The following is a 23,164-nucleotide window of genomic DNA, read 5'->3' as shown; positions in this document are numbered from 1 at the left end:
GAATCCAGATGCTGAGATCCATAAGAACTGAAAATTTAATTAGAGTTGACCTGATTGTGAGTATCTATTTTGTGATGTGAATTAATATGAATAGTGATTGGTAACTTTCAATATTAAATTCTTATTTTATATAAACCATTTTTTTAGAAAAACAAAAAAACAAATTTACACAATAATTAATACATCACATATATAAAAACATATAAATGTATATTAGACCCTTTCCAGAAAGCCCAACACACTGGGGTAGATTTTCAAATACCGCGAATTGGCCTACTTTTGCTGGCGCATCAGGCGCAAGCAAAAGTAAGCTGGATTTTAGTAGATACGCGCGGAGCCGCGCGTATCTGCTAAAAACCTGGGTCGGCGCGCGCAAGGCTATTGATTTTGTATAGCCGGCGCGCGCCGAGCCGCGCAGCCTACCCCCGTTCCCTCCGAGGCCGCTCCGAAATCGGAGCGGCCTCGGAGGGAACTTCCTTTTGCCCTCCCCTCACCTTCCCCTCCCTTCCCCTACCTAACCCACCCACCCACCCGGCCCTGTCTAAGCCCCCCCCTTACCTTTGTCGGGGGATTTACGCCTCCCTCTGGGAGGCGTAAATCCCCGCGCGCCAGCGGGCCTCTTGCACGCCGGGACGCGACCTGGGGGCGGGTACGGAGGGCGCAGCCACGCCCCGGACCGCCCCGGGCCGTAGCCATGCCCCCGTACCCCGCCCCCAAAACGCTACCGACACGCCCCGAAAACGCCGCTGCACTCGGTCCCGCCCCCGACATGCCCCCGACACGCCCCCCTCCGAAAACCCCGGGACTTACGCGAGTCCCGGGGCTCTGCGCGCGCCGGTAGGCCTATGTAAAATAGGCTCACCGGCGCGCAGGGCCCTGCTCGCCTAAATCCGCCCGGATTTGGGCGGATTTATGCGAGCAGGGCTCTGAAAATCCACCCCACTGTGTTATAGCTCTATACTGTTGTGCTCCGCGGCCGTGGCGCCCCACGACCGCAGCCCCCTACCTGATTCGCGGCGCCGCGGGAGACCCGGGGGAGGGCTCTGACTCGGGCCATCGTGCCCACGCGGCTTCGGTGCTGCCTGTTGCAGGGGAAGCCATCCTGCTTCCCCCCAGCAGCGTCTCCCCTGCGCGGGGGAAATCCAAAATGGCCACCGCCATGCTTAAGCACGAGGCCACGCCCCTCCACAGAATTAAAGGGACCCATCTCTTTAAATGGCCTCACCTGTTCTCTATCAGCCAGGGCAGAGGAAGTATAAAAGGCAGCTTCCTCTGCTCATCAGTGACTTGGCAACGCCCTCCAGCGCTGTCCAGTCTGCTTGCTTCGGTGAGTCCTTGAGCTTTGGATCCTGTTCCGTCTTGGTGTTCCTGGTTCCTGACTTCGGATTGGCTTACGGTGATTCTCTGGTTCCTGACTTCGGATTGGCAAGCGGTGATTCTCTGGTACACGACTTCGGACTGGTGAGCGACGACCCTCTGGCACTCGACCTAGGACTCCTTCAAGACTCTGTCTCCAAGGGCCCACCTAAGTCCCAGCGGCTCGGGTCCCTACGGGCTCCTCCTGGGGGGACCGCGGGCTTCCAGGGCGAAGCTCCAGTTGGCCTTTGCACCGTTACCCTGACCTCCCTAGGTCCACCTAAGTCCCAGCAGTCGGGTCCCTATGGGCTCCTCCCGGGGGGACCGCAGACCACCAGTGGTGAAGACACAGCGCCTTATCTCCTCTCTTCATCGTCTCCGTGTTCGCCTCAGTCTCCAGTGCCAAGGGTCAGCTGGTCCTGCCTCCTGTTCTGCCTTGCCACCCGACGAGAGAGCCTACGGACCCTCCGAAAGGTATACCATCCTTTCGTCGGCCAAGGGTCCACAAGCCTGAGCATAACATATACAAGCTTCATCAGGAGGTCTACCGCATACATTTAAACCACAATACCAGATAAAAATCTGAACCCCCTCCTCCCCCACCCAGAAAGAAACATTTATTTACAAATCAGAAGAAATCATATAAAAAAAGCAAACAGCATCATAAAAACTAATTTATTTCAAATTCATGCTCTACTTTTAGATTTTTAATTTTCATTTTTATCCAGTAATAATAATTGCATTCTTCTTTCTTTTGAAAAGATACATGAATAAATGCTCCATAATGTGGGTGTGTTGTGTGCGGGTGATGTTGAGTGTGCCCTTGGGCCTCAGCCCGACCCCAGATGGATCCAGGACCGAACCGAGGGTTGGCGATGTGTCCCAGGATGGCAGACACACTGTCTTACCCTCTGCCGGGCCTGCAAGCTCCCAGCGCCAACAACATGATGATGTTGGTAGGTGAACGGTCCTCCGACCGTTCCGAGCCCTTTCGGACCTGCTGCTTGGATCGGCATGGAGCAGCAGGCCAGCCTGAGAATGAGGGCAGACAGAGGCCTTGACATGAAGACATGACACCAAGGTTGATGCGGCGGCATCACATACGAGGGTGAAGCAAAGACATGACACCAAGGCTATTGAAGACATGACACCAGGGCTGATGCAATGGCATCAGGGACGAGATGAGGAACTTGACAACATCCAGACGAAACGAGAAACTGGGCAGGTAGACAGTGGCACTGTCACTCAGGGCGCCCTACTCAGCCCACCTTCATGGGCGAACCCAATGGGCTGGTCGCGGACCACCCTGTCCCACTACGAGCCCTACACAGCCCAAGGAGGCTGGTCACGGACCACGAGGAGAGCAGGACGAGCGCAGGAAAAAATCCAGCTGAGGCAAAACTTCGATGATGGAGCCAGATGTCATCCGAAGCACCACAAAGGCTGGCAGGACAAGACGGCTCAGGAGCACAGGACACCAGTCCACTGTCGGCATCTCCCATGACGAAGCTGCATCACCCAGAGATCCATGGCCGGCAGAACAGAAGGCTCCGGAGCAAGAACGAACACCAAGGAGGGCTGGAACACCAGGAAGCGATACACCAAGAGATGAGACACCAGGACACCTGCACGGGGACCTCAGGCAATGAAGACTTGACACGAAGACATGGTACGAAGCAGACGAGACGAGGAGCTCCACAAAGAAGACAGAAGACCTGACAGAGCTCTGGCAGGCAGGAGCCTCCAGACTGAAGTCACTTCGATGCAAGGCAAAGAACAATGGCAAGACCAGCCCTTTTATAGGGCTGAGCAGGAAATAGTCACAAAAGTGGGGCCCAGGGCATATCCGGCTGTGTGCCCTTTAAATATAGAAGAGAGGCGCGGCAGCACGCCTAGGAGCAGGAAGCAGGACTGTGCAGGACCGTGGACAGCGGTCCTGCACAGACGTCAGACGCAGACGCAGGGCTGGCCTGGGAAACAGGCCAGCCCTGCGTCCCTCTCTCACACACAAACATGCACCCTCAATCTCTCACACACAAACATGCACCTCACTCCCATACGTACACGCACACACAGACAAACTCTAACACACACATAGACACAAACACACTCTCTCTCACTTCCTACCCCACTCCCCATCAGAAGCACAGCAGCAGTTTCCTCCTGTAGCCCTGTGACAGACGCGGACTATTCATTTTTCTTGAGGCGGCACAGGGGTTGGTGTGGTTCTACTTCCTGCATCTGCGGTGGGGAAGGTAGGAGGCAGCGCTGTTGCTCTTCCTCCTGCTTCGGGTCATGACTGCATGACTTTTCCTTCTTCCTGCCTGCACATACCCACCACTTCCTCTTCCTGGCCGTGGAGGATAGGAAGAAGAAAAGGCTATGAGGTTGTCAGTTCCAGACCCGTGGCACTCTAGGCGGCCGCCCATTGCTCCCACCGCTCACGGCCCAGAGGCCTCCCTCTTCTTGTAGCGCAAGCTGGATGGGCTCCACTTGCGGCCACCAACCTTCCGACTGTCACCCGGGGCGGACCGCACCCCTGCACTCCCCCACCCCCCTTAGTACACACTGTTTATATCAATTGATATATATATTTTTTTTTTTTTTATTGTACAGTGCTTTGGGCGGCCTGCATTGGTCGGGTAAGAGGTTTATAAATGATTTCAATAAATAAATAAAAGGGAGCAATGAGCGAGGTGAACAAATTTTCAGATGACAATATACTTCTGGTTATGCTCGTGTTGGATTAGTGGACCCTTGGACCGAGGTGGAGTTGACGCAACCTGCAGGAAGGAGCTCTGCAGGTTCTCACTGTCAGTAGGTGGATCCGGATGAGGCAGAGGTCCAACTGGAGCTTCGCCTATACCAGCCCCTCAGGTTAAGCCTTTGGGTGCTGAGGCTGGCAGGTCTTAGGTTAGGGCCTCTGTTGATGGGATGGATATCTGATGAAAGCAGAAAAGAAATGGCACAGGCAAATCCAGATGCAGGCTGTGATCAGTGGCAGGTGGCGTTCAATGATATCCAGTGAGCAGGCTGTGGTCAGTGGCAAGCAGTGTTCAAGAAAGTCGAGGATGTAAGCTTAGGTCAAATCTTAGTATCCAACCGAAGGGAAGGCAGGGCAGGAAGGCAAGGAGCAGTACAAGCCGGCAGATGAAAAGATGTTGAACACTGAAAAACTGAAGGACTGACAATGAGAACTGAAGAACAAGGACAACAACTACTGGAACTGAAGAACTGGACGAGGGACAATGGGAATGAAGATGAAGATGTTGGGCGCTGGAGAATGAAGACACAGAAACTGAAGCACAAGAATACTGGAACTGAAGAACACAGAAACTGGAGAATGCAGAGACAGGAACGCTGAAGCAACTCACACTACTAAGGCGGTAGAGAGACCTGTTGCCGAGTTCTCAGAAGGATGTCTGTAGTGGCTATACAGAGGCAAAGAGAGTGATGTCATCAGGTGGCGCCTGCTGGGTTTCCCCGCCGCGAGTCCTTTAAAAATGAGGATGTTGGGCACGTGCACACCCTAGGAGAAACGGGGCCCAGCACTGTCAGTGGTGTCCTGCTGCAGGGATATTTTGCAGTGCCCCAAATGCAAATGCTTGTCCTGAGCAGTTTTAATTAAGCTGCACAATTTTGAGGACAAATGCAAAATTCTTAATGCTGCTTGAGAAACCAGAAGTCTTACTTATGAGGGTAATCAATTTATGATCTTCCCTGGCTTTTCAGCAGAATTGCAAAAGAAATGCCAAGAGTACATGCAAGTTAAAAAAGAATTACAGCAACTAAACATTTGATATGTAATGCTGTACCCAGCAAAACTGTGTATCACCATGAAGGATAAATCCATGACACTGGACAGTGTAAAATCAGCAGAGCAGCAATTGACAAAATTGCATGATGAGCATGTAGCTGAAGCTTAATGTGATTTTCAGGAGCCATTAACTGGCAGCGATTTCTGGACTCTTGAGATGTGTTGCGTCCGTAACTGCTTGACGCCCTCACTCCGCCCTCTTTACCACTCTGGCGACTCCCTCCGGGTCTGATGGACGGTTAGCTGCCGCGGCCCCTTCTTGCCATCTCTCTCTGGCGTCCCCGGACCGGCACAACGCTGTGGATCCGCCATGTTCCTGATGACGTAGGGCGCGCTCCAATTGATGTACCAGCAAGAGCGCGAACCTCGGGGGCGTCCCCCTGAGTTGACATCATCTGCTTCCAATATAAAAGGTCTCAGTATTCGCTAACTAATCGAGTTGCTTAGGTTAGGGCCTACCTAAGCAAATCTGCCTCCTCGGACTTACCAGGGGTACCCGCTTCTCGGGGGCCTCGCTCTCTTTTCTTTATTTCAGATTGCCAATAGAACCGGTACTCGCTCCTCGAGGACCCATGTTCCTGAACACTCTGAAGATTCTCTACTGCCTGGAAGCTATCGCAGATACAGACATTTGTGAGCTACCACCGTTCTCTCAGAGCTTTCCCTGGAACCAGGTACTCGCTCCTTGAGGGCCTAACCCTTTCCAGCTACTGAGCTTCCTAAAGACCTTATGTGAGTTTTGTCATCTAGTTCTGGCTATCAACACAGCATACCCTGTCTACTCACTATCTATAGTTTCTCTACAGCTCAGCAAACCTGGAATCGCTGTTCCAGTACCTGAGGGACTTCAGCCCTGCCGGGCATATCAGCTCACTACTGCCACCTCTGGTGGTTCTACTAACCTGTCTAATAAAAGAATTATCTGTGTCTGTCTCCGTGCTCAAGCCTAGCCGGTGATCCCTCTCAGGATATCCTCCTGGGGGCGCAGTCATCTGCCATCGGCCCAAGGATCCACGTATCTACATTCCTCTACAGCTGAGTGCCCTCTCCAAGCACTCCGCTGGTAACAGATTGCTACTTCTCTCCATCAGGAGTCTTCAGCAACAGATTCATAACAGATTGCTACTCCGCAGTCTTAACCCTAACAGATTGTTTACTACTTCCTCTACAGGAGCTGAGCATATCAGATTACTACCTCACAGGAGCAGATTCATTACAGAGTGCTAACTCCTCCCTTCTTGAGGTGTAGATCATAACAGTTTGCTAACTCCTCCTTCCATAGGAGCCAAAACCTAACAGAGTGCTAACTCCTCCCTTCCTCAGGAGTCGAACCATAACAGATTGCTAACTCCTCTCTCTGTAGGAGTCCGCTCATAACAGATTGCTAACTCCTCCCTCTGTAGGAGCTAGTTCACAACAAGATTGCTAACTCCTCCCTCCATAGGAGCTAGTTAACAACAAGATGTTGGTGGTGGGTAAGAAAACAGGGTATTTCAGTTATTATATTATGTGCAGGGCTAGGACTTGTGTTACAGCTAGCCTAGTGCTTATCATTCTCCCCATGGTCCTGTTACTATTCAGTTCGGTGGACATATGGATATCAACAGGGGTGCATATCTGCTGAATGAGATGGCTCTTGCAAAGAACTTTGCCTGATTCAGAGGGGATGTATTTGCTTCAACAAGATAAGCATTGTTACTTCTACACAATCATCATCTAGAGGCAGACTGGGTCAGAGGTTGCCATACATCAATGGTCCATTGACATCCGTGAACAATTGTGGGGAACATTGGTACACAATTTCTTGGCCCATCACAGCATCTCACAGATGTTTCTCTTGGAAGAGAGACTCTCTGAAGGATTTTTGTTTTTTTGTTGTGAGTGTAGGGGGTAGAAGGGTGAGGGGGAATTAAGGGAATTGAGTTAGGGGAGGGCCCACCTTGACAGTGTCAAGGTTTGTCCTCGCTCTGGGAAGTTGGGGGGGGGAGGGGGAGCAGGTAGGAGAAGTTGGGGGTGGCGAGTACTGTTGACTTGGGGTTCTATTGATTTGATTGGGTTGGTATGGAAGGGATGGGATGGGGGGAGAAAATGGCATAACCTAAACTTGGGCAGGGAACGAAACTATGGAAGTGGTATCTTATGGTTTGCTGTAGGACAATATAGAAGGCTTGAGTAATTAAGGTCCCCTATTTCTATTATAGTGGGCATTTTTGTGCCCAGATCATATAATATGTTAAGCTCAGTGCTTTACATGTATAAGATAGTTCCAACTAGAATATATACATGAGTTCCACACTTAAATACAACTTGAAAATGTTAGGGGAGTTTCCACACCAGTTAATAGAAAACAAATTATTCAATTTAACTGCAAAATTAGGGCAGACATCTTACTGCTGCAGGAAATGCACCTTACAAAGATGGAACACGAGAAGCTTAAAACAGGATGGGTGAGGCAAGTATATTACTCATCCTATAACTGCAGAAGTTGGGGTGTGTGTAAGCTTATGTTATGCGCGCCGGCTGTGGCAGACCCACGGCTCAGCCCCCTCACCTCTTCCAAAGTGATCCAGCATCTGGTCCCTTGTCTCTGGTGACTGTGGGCCGCCAGCTCCGTCCTCGGGCCGCCCCTGGGGCCTCCGGCTCTGCTGCAGCTCCTGATGTTCCGCATCGGGCCTCTCCACGTGGCCCGCGGGGAGACACCGTCCCAACCAGCGCCGTGCCCCTCCCTAGGCGCATGCGTGCGCAAGGCTAGTTCTTAAATAGGGCCCATGGCGGGAACCTGGCCGCGGACCCGGATGATGACGTCGGCAGAGCTCCGGTATATAAGCCCAGGCTCCGCTCTCTCAAATTTCCTTTGCAACAGGTCTCCTCACTAGTCGAGTACTCGTTGCCTCTTTAGTTCCTGGATCCCGATCCTGATTACCTTCGTTCCTGTTTCCTTGTTCCTGTGTTCCTGTTCCTTCGTCTCTCCTTTGGATTTCTAATCTGGTTTGATCTCTGCATTGCCTGACTACTCCATTGCTTCTCTCTAGTCCTGGACTTCTGCATTGTCTAACTACTCCATTGCCTGTCTCCAGCCCCGGACCTCTGCATCACTTGACCACACCGTTGCTTCTCTCCAGCCCTTAACCTCTGCTTCATCTCACCATCCTTTTGACTCTCTCCTCGTCTAGACCTCAACCTTGCTTGCCACTGCTTCCAGACTGCCGCCAGCCCTGATCCCAGCTTGCTTAAAGACGCCTCTTCAGCCTTTGTCCTGGATGTGGTTCATTCAGGCTTCGGCCTGCTCTTGCTCGTAATGATCCGGAAGATTTCATTAATCATTCGCTGGAAAACTGCAGGTGCATTACAAAGGCCGAAGGGCATCACTAAATATTCATAATGTCCATCTCTGGTGTTGAAAGCAGTCTTCCAGGTCATCAGGGCAAATATGCACCAAGTTATAGGCTCCACGTAAGCCTAACTTGGTGAAGATAGAGGCTCCATGTAGCCAATCAAACAATTCAGAGTACTTGTCCTTGAGAGTGATTGCATTCAGACCGCGGTAGTCAATACACAGTCTTAAAGATCCGTCCTTTTTTGTGACGATAAAGAGCCCTGCGCCAGCAGGGGAGGTAGAGGGGCGAATGAACCCCTTCGCAAGATTCTCCTGGATGTATTTCATCATGACCTTGGTCTTGGGAAGCGACAGAGGTTAGGTACGCCCTTGGGGGGGGGGGCGTGGTTCCAGGCAGAAGATCAATGGGACAATCAAATTTCCGAAGAGGAGGTAGAAGGTCCGCCTTCTGGTTCGAGAACACGTCTTCGAAGTCTGCGTAGGGAGCAGGTATGCCTAAGGAAGTGGTCACCAGAGGAACTACTGGTGGGGCGCCACTTTATGAAGACAAGTCTGGTGACAGGCAGATCCCCATTCTGTCAGCTGGAGAGACCCCCAATTGAATTGGGGAGAATGACGTTAGAGCCAAGGTAGTTGTGGCGTACCCGGATTACATTCTTACCTTCTCCAAGGACCTGACCATGCACCATACCGATCTGTACTGTATTTCAACGTCTTCGGGAGAACCATCTGTTCACAAAATTGGACAAGTGCTTGTTTGAAAAATCCAGATTGCCCTTTCTGGGGTACATAATCTCCCAACAAGGGTTCTTGATGGATCCTGTGAAACTAAAAGGAATCCAAGACTGGCCACAACCCGTGGGCCTGAAGGCATTTTAACGTTTTCTAGGATTCACAAATTACTACCGCCACTTTATACCGCACTCTGTATGTTGGCGGCTCCTCTTACAGCTTTAACCCGTAAGTGTCAGGACACCCAAAACTGAACCGCGGAGGCTATTTCTGCCTTTCATCACCTCAAAGAGGCTTTCTTAACTGGATCCTGTCTCCATCATCCGGACCCTAATTGCCCCTTCCTGGTTGAGGTAGATGCCTCCATAATTGAGCGGGGGCAGTCCTGAACCAATGCTCTACTTCCAGATCAGTGGTCCCGTGTTCCTTCTACTCGCACAAATTCTCTGCTGCAGAACAAAATTACAGCATTGGAGACTGCGAGTTACTCGCCATCAAGCTGGCTTTGGAGGAATGGCACCCAACATAAATATACGGTGTTCATGGATCATAAAAACCAGGAACACGAGTCAAGCCCAACATCTCAATGCCCGTCAAGCCTGATGGGCTCTGTTCATTTCCAGATTTAACTTCGAGCTTTGCTACCGCCTGGCAGAGAAAAATCTCCAGGCAGATGCCCTATCATATTCATTTGAACCTGAAGAGAAACCCGATGAACCTGGTCATATTATAGACCCAGCCTGCATTTGTCTTTTGGCTACTCATCCTGTTCCTACTGGGAAAACTGTGGTGCCCCGTCGACTCCATGAAAGAGTCCTCTGGTGGGCACATGACTCTAAGTTTGCCGGTCACCCAGGGCGAGCGTGAACCTTAGCGCTGCTTCAGCGCTTCTTCTGGTGGCCCACAATAGTCTCTGACACTAAAGCGTACGTCGATTCCTGCAGTACCTGCGCTCAACAGAAACCCTCGGTCGGGTGACCTTGGGGTTTACTCCAGCCACTCCCAGCTCCCGAAGAACTGTGGACACATCTTTCCACAGATTTCATCGTGGATTTGCCACCATCTAAAGGCCACACGGTCATATGGGTTACAATTGACAGATTCTCCAAAATGGCCCATTTCGTTCCACTACTGGGTCTACCATCTGCACCCGAATTGGCACGCCTGTTCTTTCGACACATCTTTCGACTACATGGCTTATACAAGGACATTGTTTCTGACAGAGGCCCACAATTCATCGCCAGATATTGGTGCGCCCTTTATAAAAGGTTTGGCATTAACATCAGTTTAACAACAGCATACAAGTCCTCAAGCCAATAGACAAGCCAAGCGTACAAACCGCTCCTTGAAGTCCTTCTTCCGCGCATATATAAATGATCATCAGGACAATTGGTCGGAGCTTCTTCCTTGGGCGGAGTTCTCTCACATTGCCCCTGCCACATAAGATATAAGAACCTGCCATGCTGGGTCAGACCAACAGCATCCTGTTTCCAACAGTGGCCAATCCAGGCCATAAGAACCTGGCAAGTACCCAAAAACTAAGTTTATTCCATGTTACTGTTGCTAGTAATAGCAGTGGCTATTTTCTAAGTCAACTTAATTAATAGCAGGTAATGGACTTCTCCTCCAAGAACTTATCCACTCCTTTTTTAAACACAACTATACTAACTGCACTAACCACATCCTCTGGCAACAAATTCCAGAGTTTAATTGTGCGTTGAGTGAAAAAGAACTGTCTCCAATTAGTTTTAAATGTGCCACATGCTAACTTCATGGAGTGCCCCTTAGTCTTTCTATTATCTGAAAGAGTAAATAACCAATTCACATCTATCCATTCTAGACCTCTCATGATTTTAAACACCTCTATCATATTCCCCTCAGCCATCTCTTCTCCAAGCTGAAAAATCCTAACCTCTTTAGTCTTTCTTCATAGGGGAGCTGCTCCATTCACCTTGTCATTTTGGTCGCCCTTCTCTGTACCTTCTCAATTGCAATTATATCTTTTTTGAGATGCGGTGACCAGAATTGTACACAGTATTCAAGGTGCGGTCTCACCATAGAGCGATACAGAGGCATTATGACATTTTCCATTTTATTCACATTCCCTTTCTAATAATTTCCATCATTTACAGGAAACAACCGTGACCATCATTGTCAGTGCCTTCTCCTGCTGTGCAAGCTACTGCCGATGCCCTCAAGGCACTTTGGAAGCAGACGAATCTTCACTTACACCAAGCCACTTCCCGGGCCAAGAGATCTGCTGACAGCCATTGACGCTCGGCTCCTGAGTTTCTTCCTGGCCAGAAAGTCTGGTTAAGCACCCGTTATATTCAACTCAAGATACCTTCTCAGAGGTTTGCACCAAGGTATATTGGACCTTTTCCAATCATTCGTCGTGTCGGATCGGTAACTTACCAACTATGGCTGCCACCTACATTGGGAATCCACAATACATTTCACGTATCACTCCTAAAACCTGTGGTCCTATCCTGGCCTTCACAAAAGTCTCCTGCACTTCCTCCACTGGTCACAGAGACCGACACCACTTATAAGGTCAACGAAGTCCTTGATGTCTGCCATAGGGGCCGCAGGTGGGAATACCTCCTTTCCTGGGAGGGTTATGGCCCTGAAGAAAATTCATGGGAGCCAGCCTGTAACATCCTGGATAAGAAAACCCTCCTCCAGTTTCATTGTGCCCATCTGGGCAAACCCAGACCTCCAATTGGGGGGTAGAGGGGTACTGTTACGTGCGCTGGTCACGGCAGACCCGCGGCTCGGCCTCCTCACCTCTTTCAAAGTGATCCAGCATCTGGTCCCTTGTCTCTGGCGGCTGTGGGCCACCTGCTCCGTCCTCAGGCTGCCCCTGGGGCCTCCGGCTCTGCTGCAGCTCCTGATGTTCCATGTCGGTGCTCTCCTCGTGGCCCGCGGAGAGACGCCGTCCAGACCAGTGCCACACCCTTCCCTAGGCGCATGCGCACGAACAGCTAGTTCTTAAATAGGACCCATGGCGGGAACCTGGCCACAGCCCCGAATGATGACATCAGCAGAGCTACGGTATATAAGCCCGGGCTCTGCTCTCTCAAATTGCATTTACAACAGGTCTCCTCATAGTCGAGTACTCATTGCCTCTTCAGTTCCTGGTTCCCAATCCTAATTGCCTTCATTCCTGTTTCCTTGTTCCTGTGTTCCTGTTCCTCCGTCTCACCTTCGGTTTGCTAACCTGGTTTGACCTCTGCATTGCCTGACTACTCCGTTGCCTCTCTCCAGCCCCGGACCTCTGCATTGCCTGACTACTCAGTTGCCTCTCTCCAGTCCTGGACCTCTGCATTGCCTGTCTACTCTGTTGCCTCTCTCCAGCCCTGGACCTCTGCATCGCTTGAACACACCGTTGCTTCTCTCCAGCCCTACACTTCTGCTTCATCTGACCATCCTTTTGACTCCTTGTCTAGACCTCAGGCTTGCTTGCCACTGCTTCCAGACTGCCACAAGCTCCAAACCCAGCTTGCTTAAAGACGCCTATTCAGCCTTTGTCCTGGACGTGGTTCATTCAGGCTTCAGCCTGCTCTAACTCGGGCACCCTCTGTCAGACTGTGTTCCTATTCACGCCCGGGTCTCTGGGACTCCGCCTCATCCAGTACAGACTGATACCTACACTAGTTGCTGCCTCTGGGCTGACCTCGATCCACCCATTGACGACCACTGATGGAGGCCACCTAAGTCTAGCTGGCCCCGGCACCCAAAGTCTCAACCCGCTGGTATTGGAGAAGCGCCAGCCAGCCTCCGTCCGTCAGCCCTCTCTGCCTTCCGAAGGTGGGAACCCATAGAATCCCTCCTCTGGGTAGCGTCAACCCCACCTCCACCCAAGGGTCCACCTCTGGCACAACAGCTTATACACAAGAATGCACCTTTAAAAATACGCCACTCATGCGCTGATTCTGAGGGTAGGTACCTGATGCTAGACTGCTCCTTGATGGGGGGTACCTTTACCCAAGAAAATATCTATGTGCCCAATATAGATCAGCAGGAATTCTCTATAAAACTGACTGAACCTTGGTACTTTGGGGACCTGCATATATAGAAGGTGATTGGAATGTATGTCCTGATCCTTCTGTGGACAAAACTTCAGAATTTAAATTGGGGTCGGATACAAAACTGGAGTTAAGAGATTTGCTTGTTACTCTACAACTTACTGATATATGCAACATCAACATCCCTTCGAAAGGGATTATACATATTAATCACACCAACATGCCATGTATAGTAGGATTGATTACTTCCTATGCTCATCTTCTTTTATATCTGAAAACTCTAATATCCAAGCCTGCTCCATTTCAGACCACCACCCAGTGGAGGTGATCTTGGATTTCAGAATATCTAGACCCAGAGTTTCTACTTAGAGACTCAACACTCACTGTTGAGGGATAAGAAATTCGCAGAATTAATGAGAAAATCAGTGGAGGAATTCAATCATTTTAATCCTGAAGCTGACTACCTACTGGTGCTGTGTTGGGAGACCTTCAAGGTCTTCCTCTGCGGTAAAATAATTTCTTATGCAAGCTATCTACAGAGGTTTCATAGACAAAAAGCAGATGAACTCCTAGTAAAGATACATGATTTGGAGTTGAAACATAAACAAGACTGCTCACCCCAAACTGAAAGATTTAGAGTTGTACAGGTTAGAGTTGAAATCCCTTGAGGTCATTAAAATAGGAAAAGCTCCCAAATATTCCAAATTAAAATTCTATGCATGGGGATAAGCCTGCTTCATTCCTAGCCAGAGCAGTTAGAAAGAAAGCTAGTTAGGAGACCATCAGGAGTTATTACCTCTGATCTTAGAGATATAGAAACACAATTTGTTCAATATTATGCAAATTTATATGAAGAGATGTCATTGGAGAGTTTAGTTTGCAACCAGGAATATCTCTTTGCCCTACACCTGCTGACAATTATGGACGAGAAGAAATTATTATTGACAGTGCCTATCACTGCACTTGAAATACAGATGGCTGTGAAGACTCTCCTAGAGGAAAAATGACCAGGCCCAGATGGCTATCACATAGATCTTTGCAAAAAACATCTGTTAGACTTGGTACCATTTTTAGTCAACATCTTTAATACTGCTGATCCATCTGGGGGCTCCTTAGGTGACATGGCAGATGCTAATATCACTTTAATGCCTAAGAAAGATAAGGACCCATTTGAATGTGATTCATATAGGCATATTTCATTATTAAACTCAGATATAAAAATCCTAGCCAAGGTACCACAGCTTAGGCTTGTACACCACAACCAATCTGGATTCATTAAAGAGATAAAGTCCACCAATAACACAAGGAGGATATTTAATATGCTATTGCACAGAAAAAGGGAGTATCTGGATTAGTGGTCTCTTTGGATGCTGAGAAGGCCTTTGATCAGGTATCCCGGCTCTTTAAGTTTGATGTGCTGCAAATTGGGATTCTTGTTCAGTATTTGGGCTGGATCCTTGCCATGTACCAGCAGCCTCAGGCTTGTTTGGTTCTTAATGGCTCAAAGACACAATTTATAGATATCTGGTGGGGCACAAGGCAGGGCTGTCTGCTCTCACCATTGGTTTTTGACCTGTAATTAAAGTTTTGGTAGAAGTAATTAGGCAATATCCTTTATATTCGGGGAATATGGATGGGAGGTAAACAACCCAAAGTCTCGCTGTATGCAGATAACCTTTTATTGTTCCTCTCAGAACTGAGTAGGTCTGGGTCTGCATTTTTAGAAATGGTATCCAGATTTGGTGCATGGGAGGGTTATAAGTTTAATTTTGACAAATCGGAAATAATGTTCATAGGGGACAGAGTCAGAATTCCTGAATGCCTAGCTGGGATGTGGGTTGCCCGAGAGGGGTTCAGAAAAGCAAGTTTGCTTACCGTAAATGGTGTTTCCGTAGATTAGCCATGCTGTCATGGGTTCTGTCAATCAGGTCCGGGAGGCGGAGCTTTACAAAGCAGAGATTTAGATTTTAGCTCTCTGCGGCTGTGCGAGTGTTCCTGCGCAGGAAAGTAACAGATTCTCCTCAGTCTGGGATTAAGCTGTAGATTGTAAAGACGGTGACTGCCAGGGAGGAGGGTGGGTCAGCATGGCAAATTCATCCTGCTATCTACGGAAACAACATTTACGGTAAGCAAACTTGCTTTTTCCCGTCGATAGCAGGGCTGAATTAGCCATGCTGTCATGGGAGTCCCAAGCTCCCGATCACATTGTTTATGGTATATAAATGTTTGTACGTGATCATGAACAGTGTGGCATTCACCGTGTACAAGAGGATAGAGATTGCAGGATTGCGTGCCCTATCTTCACATCAGTGGCTGCTTGTTGATCAAGGCAGTAGTGCGATGTGAAGGTATGGAGCAATGACCATGTAGCTGCCTTACAAACGTCAATGGGTTGTACATGTTTAAGGTGTGCCAAGGAGGCCGCCACTGCTCTAACTTGATGAGCTTTGGGAACAGAATGTAGCTGCAGGTTCTGTTTGTCGTAGCAGAACTTGATGCTCTGTGCTATCCAGCTGGAGATGGTGCGTTTAGCCACCTGTAGTCCAGGTGCTTTCGGGTCAAAAGAGACAAAGAGTTGAGAAACACGGGAGTCCAAGTTTGTTCTTTCTTTGTAATATGCTAACATTCTTTTGCAGTCTAGCATATGCAGTAATTTTTCCCCTGTCATTTGCATGAGGTTTAGGGAAAAAGATGGGTAGTTCTATGGTCTGATTGAGATGGAATTGAGACACCACTTTTGGTAGGAAGGATGGGTGAGTTCGGAGAACCACTTTTTGGTGATGAAACTGTAAATACGGAGAATAATGGACCAAGGCCTGTAATTCACTGACTCATCATGCTAATGTTACTGCCACGAGGAATACCACCTTCCATGTGAGGTATTTAATGTGTGCCGAGTCCATGGGTTCAAACGGGAAAAACATGAGCTGTTCAAGAACTATGTTGAGGTTCCATGGAATGGAGGCTTGGAGATCGGAGGGTGAAGGTGAGTTAACCCCTTGATGAAACGAGATAGTAAGGGGTGATTGGAAATAGGAATATTGTTAAGTGGTCTTTGATATGCTGCTATGCACTGAGATGGACCCTGATGGATGAGGTTGCCAGACCAGCTATGTACAGTGTATGTAGATAATCCATGAGTAACTCAGGTGAACAGCACCGTTAGAAGTGCACCAGGTAGAGTCCGTTTCCATTTATAGCTACAGTTTTTCCTCGTTGAGAGTTTCCTGAATTCTAACAAAATGGATTGTGCCAAAGTGGAAACTCCCTATTCTGTTAAAAGGAGCCTCTCAATCTCCATGCTGTTAAATGGAGAGATGAGTGTAGCAGGTGTAGAAGCATTCCTTGATCTTGGAAGAGAAGATCTGGGCGATTCGGTAATCGAATGGGGTCCGTGATGGACAGTCGGAGAAGGAAACTGTACCACGGTTGCCTTTGCCAGGCTGGAGCTATGAGTATCAGTTGAGCCTTGTCTGCTATGCACTTCTGAAGTGTCCTTGTTATGAGTGGTATGGGAGGAAAGGAATACAGGAGGCCTGTCGTCCACGGAATGAGGAAGGCATCTTGGGCGTTCCTGAACTGACTTGGTCTTATTGAGCAGAATTTGGGAACCTGAGCGTTGATCTCTGTTGCAAAGAGATCCATCGCAGGTGTCCCCCATTGCATGAAAATGTCTTGGGCTTCCTCCGAATTGAGTGTCCATTCGTGAGGATGAAAGATGCGGCTTAGCCTGTCCGCTCTTGTATTTGCTACTCCTGATAGGTAAGTTGCTTGCAGATGTATGCAATGTTGGTGAGCATGTTTGAAGATTGTCAGGGTCTCCATGCAAAGGGGCCATGAACCGGACCCTCCTTGCTTGTTGATATAAAACATTGCCACTTGATTGTCTGTGTAGATCATGACTCTGCGGCACTTTAAGTGATCTTGAAACACTTGTAGCAGATTTCAAATTGCTCTGAGCTCTAATAGATTTATCTGCAGGGACTGCTCGGAGATTGTCCATAACCCTTGGGTTTCGTAAATCTCGAGATGTGCTCCCCATCCCTTGCAAGATGCATCTGTGGTTAAGACTGCATTGTGAGGAGGAGGACTGAATAATGCTCCTTTGGACAGGGTGGATTGTAGGAGCCACCATGTTATGTCCTGTTTCATCTCGGAGATCAATGATAACTTCTGTGTCAACGGTTATGAGTGTTGTTTCCATTGACATTTTAGTCCCCATTGCAGGCGTCTCATGTGTAGTCTGGTGTTGGGAACCGTGAAAATAGCCGCCGCCATGTGGCCGAGGACTATCAAAATTTGTCTCACCGACAGCCTTTGAGTGTTGTTGAAGTAGGGAAGTTGACGTATTTGTATTATTCTTTCTGTTGGGAGATATGCCCGATTGCGAACAGTGTCCAGGCCTGCTTCTATGAACTGTAGTCGTTGTGTTGGTTGGAGATGTGATTTCTGAAAATTGATCACTAGTCCCAATTCCTGTAAGCACTGTATCACCCGTCGGAGGTGATCGAGTAAGATCTCCGGGGTTGAGGCTATTATTAGCCAATCGTCCAGATATGGAAAGATGGTCATACCCTGTTGTCTGAGATGAGCCACCACCACAACCATGCATTTGGTGAAAACCCTGGGTGCAGCTGATAGTCCAAAGGGAAGAACCTTGTACTGGTAGTGTTGATGTCCGTAGCGAAAGCATAGGTAATGCCAAGAGGATGGATGGATTGGAGTACGTGTGTACGCATCCTTCAGATCGATGGAACACATCCAGTCTGGTTGAATCAGAGGTAAGATCGATTTCAATGATACCATCTTGAATTTCTCTTTGGTCAGGAATTTGTTCAATTCCCGTAGATCTAATATGGGGCGAAGTCCACCCGACTTTTTGGGGATGAGGAAGTATGGGGAATAGAATCCTGTTTTTTGGGTTTTCAGAAAAATTCATCAAATGGCCTGCTGTTTGTGAAGCAAAGCAATCTCCTCCCCCAGTTGTGGTTGGAAGCTTTGACTCTTTAGAGTGGAAAAGTGAGGTAGTATGGGTTTTGTGGTAAATTGGAGTTGATAGCCATGTCGTACTATCTCTAAAACCCATTGATCAGATGCTATTTTCTCCCAGACTGCCAGGCAAGAATGAATTCTGCCAGGTGGTGCTTGATGTAGTGGTGGTGGCTGGTTTATTAAAAAGACGGCGTTGATTTTACTGCAGCAGCCAGTTGTTGTGTTTGCTGTCTCTGGTTACGTGGTTTACCCCTAAGTTGAGTCATGTTGTTTTGTTGTGGTGGAGGATGCTGGTAAGATGGATACGTCTGTATACGAAAAGATTGATAAGACCTGTAAGGCCTACGATTATAAGACTGTCTACGTGTAGATCCCACATAACAATGTATGGTCGAGTAGTGAGATTGTGACATTAAGGATTGGACTGCTAGAGCTTCCTCCATTAATTTTCCAACTGTTTCTTGAAACCGTTCTCCGAACAGGTTGTCTCCTATACACGGGAGGTTCATCAGTTTTTCATGTAAATCTTCTTGTATCGTACTAGAGCATAACCATGCCATCCTATGGGCTGCTATGGCTGTCGCAGATGCCCTAGAAGATGTTTCAATTGCCTCATATATTGATCGTAGAAGGTGTCGAGAACACTCCTCCATATCATGAAGAGGCGGTGGTACCTGATCAGCCGTCGAGGAGAGCATACCTTTTGTGGCTTGTATGCACTCATATAGGTATTGTACCATATAGAATTGATGGTGCATACGGGCATTCAACATTGAGTTGTGATACATCTTCATGCCAAGGTCATCTAAACACCGGTTGTCTTTACCCGGTGGATATGAGGCATGCGATTTTGCTTTTTTGAATCTTTGCATTGCCAACTCTATCACAATTGAAGCATGTGGTAATTGTGGTATAGAGTAAAGCGATATTTTTCTCATACGAAATTTTATATCCATTTTCTTGGAAACCGCTGATAGAGAACAAGGCGTTTCCCACGACTTCTGCAAGACAGAATGTAATAATTCGTGTGGTGGGAGAGATGTTGGTTCTCCCGGAGCATCAAAAATCTTTAGGAGCCCAGAGGTTTCTGACCTAGGGTCTCTCTCCAGATGTAATATCGTGCCCAATTTTTCTAAAGATTTTGGGTATGTCAGGTCCTCTGGAGGAGAATATGGTTCCTGTGGTTGTTCCTGTGGATCCAATGGGAATCCAGTAGATGACAATGATACATTTGTGGAGATAGAGAATCTATAGGGGTATCTTGCTGTTGAATTGGTGAAATTGGTCATTTCGTCATTGGGGATGCCAGAGGCTCCACCGACGGTTCTCTAGAGGTATGTATATTGTGTTCCGGAGAACTCACAGATAGTTCGTTAGACATCTTAAAGGATGATTGAAGAGTTTCATAAAACCCTGCCAATGATTGGGATAATTGAAGAAATGCCTCTTTTGTTTGAGGAGGCATTGTTGCATGACCAGATTGTTTTGGTAGTTCACCTGTTTTAGGTGATACTGTAGGAATTTTAGCAGAAACAGCTGGTATGTCATACTTGTTCCTCATCTTGCCCTCTGTGGTCTTAACAGAAATATCTGAGGATGAAGATGCAGCAGAGGAAGTGATTTGTATTAATTGTCTGCGAGATAAGGAATCTACACTTCGTGGGTGAGATGACCTAGAAGTGGAAGGGCTCACTGCCCATGTATCTCTCGTCTTCGCAGCTTTTTGATGTGAGTGACGTGATCGCCTATGGTGATGGTGTAACGATGATCCTGTTTGGGTTCCATCTCCCGACAGTGATTGTCTGATTCGTTTTGACTTCACCTCTGTAGAACTAGAGTCTGAAGAAGTGGAATGAGGTACATGTGGAGACTGATGTCTTTGTTTTGACTTTTGTAGTCCACTGTGCGTCGATCTGTGTGTTGTCGAGTGCGCTAATGCCTTCGGCGCCATGTGCGTCGATGTTTCTTGTAAGCTGTGCACATATACCGACTTGTGCGCAGAAGTCATCAACACTGTGCGCTCAGATGGTTTCGGTGCCGAGCTCGCTTCAGACGGCTCCGGCGCCATATGCGCAGACGTCTTCGGCGCTGTGCGCAAAGAAGTCTGGCACTGTGCACGCATAAGTCTTCGGCGCCATGCACGCAGACGTCTTCGGTGTGTTGCGCGCACCGGTGTCTTATGCGCCGATGATGATTCGGGCGCAGAAGTATTATGCGCCAATGGTGATTTGGGCGCATAAGGTGCTTCAGGCGCATAACTCGTCAGCGCCGCAGATTTAGGTGCCGTTGTTTCCTGCGCCGCTTGCCGAGGCTCTTTCGGTCCTCTTGGATCCGAAGGCCTATGTCGGCTCGGTAAGTCCGTACCTCCAAGCCTGGAGGGTTGAGGATCCCACGAAGACACACTTTTCTGTGACAGAGCTGCCGTCAACGAGGGACCCGGTGAAGAATGAGCCTCCGATGGCTCGGAAAACGTGAAAAGTTCAAACATTTTGTAGGCCCGTTGTTTTTGGGCTCTTGGGGACATTCGAGCACAAAAATCACGATTTTGTAAATTATACTCTGATCCCAGGCATCGGTAATATCAGTCATGGCCATCCGTGACCGACATTACCTTGCCACAGGCATAGGGTTTAAACCCCGGCTTTTTTGACATTTCAATAAAAATAAGAAATGCTGAGGAGAAGTCAGCCCCGCTTGCGATCCCGCTCGCTGAAAAAGCAGACTGAGGAGAATCTGTTACTTTCCTGCGCGGGAACACACGCGCAGCCGCAGAGAGCTAAAATCTAAATCTCTGCTTTGTAAAGCTCCGCCTCCCAGACCTAATTGACAGATCCCATGACAGCATGGCTAATTCAGCCCTGCTATCGACGGGAAAAGCTGGGTATATTTATACCTTGGGATCTTTAAAGAACTTTATGTTAAAAACTACACCCTACTACTAGGGGCTATTAAGCAATACTTTCAGGAATGGGAGGAGGAGTTTCCTTTTTCATTAGCTGGGTGAAAAAACCTAGTCAAAATGATTATCCTCCTGAAACTACTATATGCCTTCCAACATATACCTTGGACTCTTAAGGCATCATTCTGCCAAGATTTACGAGGTCAAGAGAGTAGGTTTATTTGGGGGCATAAGCTAGCCAGAATAAAACTGAACACCCTTTGGCTACCAGAACAAATTTCCGGCTTTATTACTGGACTGCTAGATTGGTGTGTTTAAAGAACCGGTATAGTAACCTGGATGCGGAATGAATTGCCCTGGAGAGGGAGCAGGCTGGTGAGGTTAACCTACCGGTGCTCTTATTTTCACTGGCCTCCTCACAGCTAAGTAGGTGTATTTATTTATTTAAGGTTTTTCTATACCAACATTCGTTGTTGGACATCATATTGGTTTAGAGGCAACAAGGAATCAGCAACAGAGCTTTACAGTGTAACCAATATAACAGCTTTTACAGAGTAACTATAATAGTTTAACAGAAAAACAACTAAGCAGGTTACAGATTTATAATGTGACACTAGGGATTGCTAAATATTTAACTAATATAATTAATGTCATAATATAGTCGGGTGTGTGTGTGGACTATTTGTAGAAATAGTCCCACTATCGCTCACACGCTTCAGATATGGCAGCAAGTTACAAGACACCCAAGGGAAAATATCAAGTTAATTTTGCCTACCTTTCCTATCTATAAAAATCCACATATTTCAGGTAGGGTTGCCAACTGGCTCCAGATTTTCAGGACAGGTTGATCCTGTCCTGCTTGTATTCCCCTGCATGCAGGTAATTATAGTCTTGCTTTTGTTAGAAAATACAATAGGGAAATCAGAATAAATCCCAGCATGCAATGGAGTAAACCCAAAACTGGATCAACCTATCCTGAAAATCTGGAGCCAGTTGGCAATCCTATTTCAGGGTGTCCATTTGCATCTGCATTTAAACAATGGAATACGATCACTTTTTACTACTAACGCACGTTATAATAATTAGCACGCATTTATCATGTGCTAGACCCTGTTTAGCACACCATGTTGCCCTTATGCGGTTTCATGAATGACCCAGTTAGCCAGCTAAATTCTAGTCTACATGCTTCTTAATATGGACCTTATATAATATTCGTAGTAAAAGCCTATCCAAGAATGGGGATATACTGTGAAGTGTAAGAAGTGCATAATTGAAGTGTGAGGCAGCAGAGAGTGAAGGCTGAGCTCAGGTGCACTGTGTGATAGTAAAGAAAGGACTTCACAAATTAAGAGCGAGGGCAGAGCTGGAGAGTACGGCCAGCGAGAGGGGCAGAATTCAGTTTCCATATGTAATAGTAAAGAGTAGATTGGACAATACAGATAGAGGGGGCGGAGTTGGAGAGTGGGGAGGAGTGGGGGAGTATAGGGAGAGAGAGGAGCAGAGCTCAATTTGCATACTGGCAATGCAGGTGCAAGGCAACTTTCCTCTTTATAATAGTTAAATTTAAGAATATGCAAACTAAACATCTATACAGTAGTCATACAAACCATAGAACAATTAACCATGGTACAATTTAAAAAGGAAGGGTTCTGTTTTCTATCTATGGAAAAGTTATTTTTAAAATAAGCACTTTTAGAAGTAAAGTCAATTTGAAATAAACCTACCACTTGTAAAGGCAAACTGCTAGGATCCGTGTCTTCCACTGGTTCTTTCACTGCATATTCCGCTGAAAGGAAATGCATTTGTGTTATATATGATTTCAGGAAGAGTAGGCTATATTATGAATTAAACTAAAATGATCAAATAGGTATAGTGATATCTTTCTTCAAGTTAAATAGAACTGTATATCTGTGAGACAACCACATATAAGTATCTGTTTTCTTTAAATTTCAGAGGATGTTTAATTATACTAGCATGAAAATCATATGTGCTTCCTAATCTCC

The 23,164-nt window shown here is 47.6% G+C and overlaps 1 protein-coding gene across 1 annotated transcript in view; it reads right to left on the bottom strand.

The window, feature by feature from the left end:
• EDARADD (EDAR associated death domain) overlaps positions 1 to 23,164 on the bottom strand; it is a 205,474-nt gene that overhangs the window by 94,965 nt on the left and 87,345 nt on the right. Inside the window, exon 2 of the mRNA XM_029594164.1 lies at positions 22,886 to 22,947. Coding sequence (XP_029450024.1) covers positions 22,886 to 22,947 — 62 coding nt within the window. The remainder of the gene's footprint in view (positions 1 to 22,885; positions 22,948 to 23,164) is intronic.

Source organism: Rhinatrema bivittatum, chromosome 3, assembly GCF_901001135.1.
Source record: "Rhinatrema bivittatum chromosome 3, aRhiBiv1.1, whole genome shotgun sequence".
Classification (NCBI taxonomy): Eukaryota; Metazoa; Chordata; class Amphibia; order Gymnophiona; family Rhinatrematidae; genus Rhinatrema; species Rhinatrema bivittatum.
This window is presented reverse-complemented; position numbering and strand designations above follow the sequence as displayed.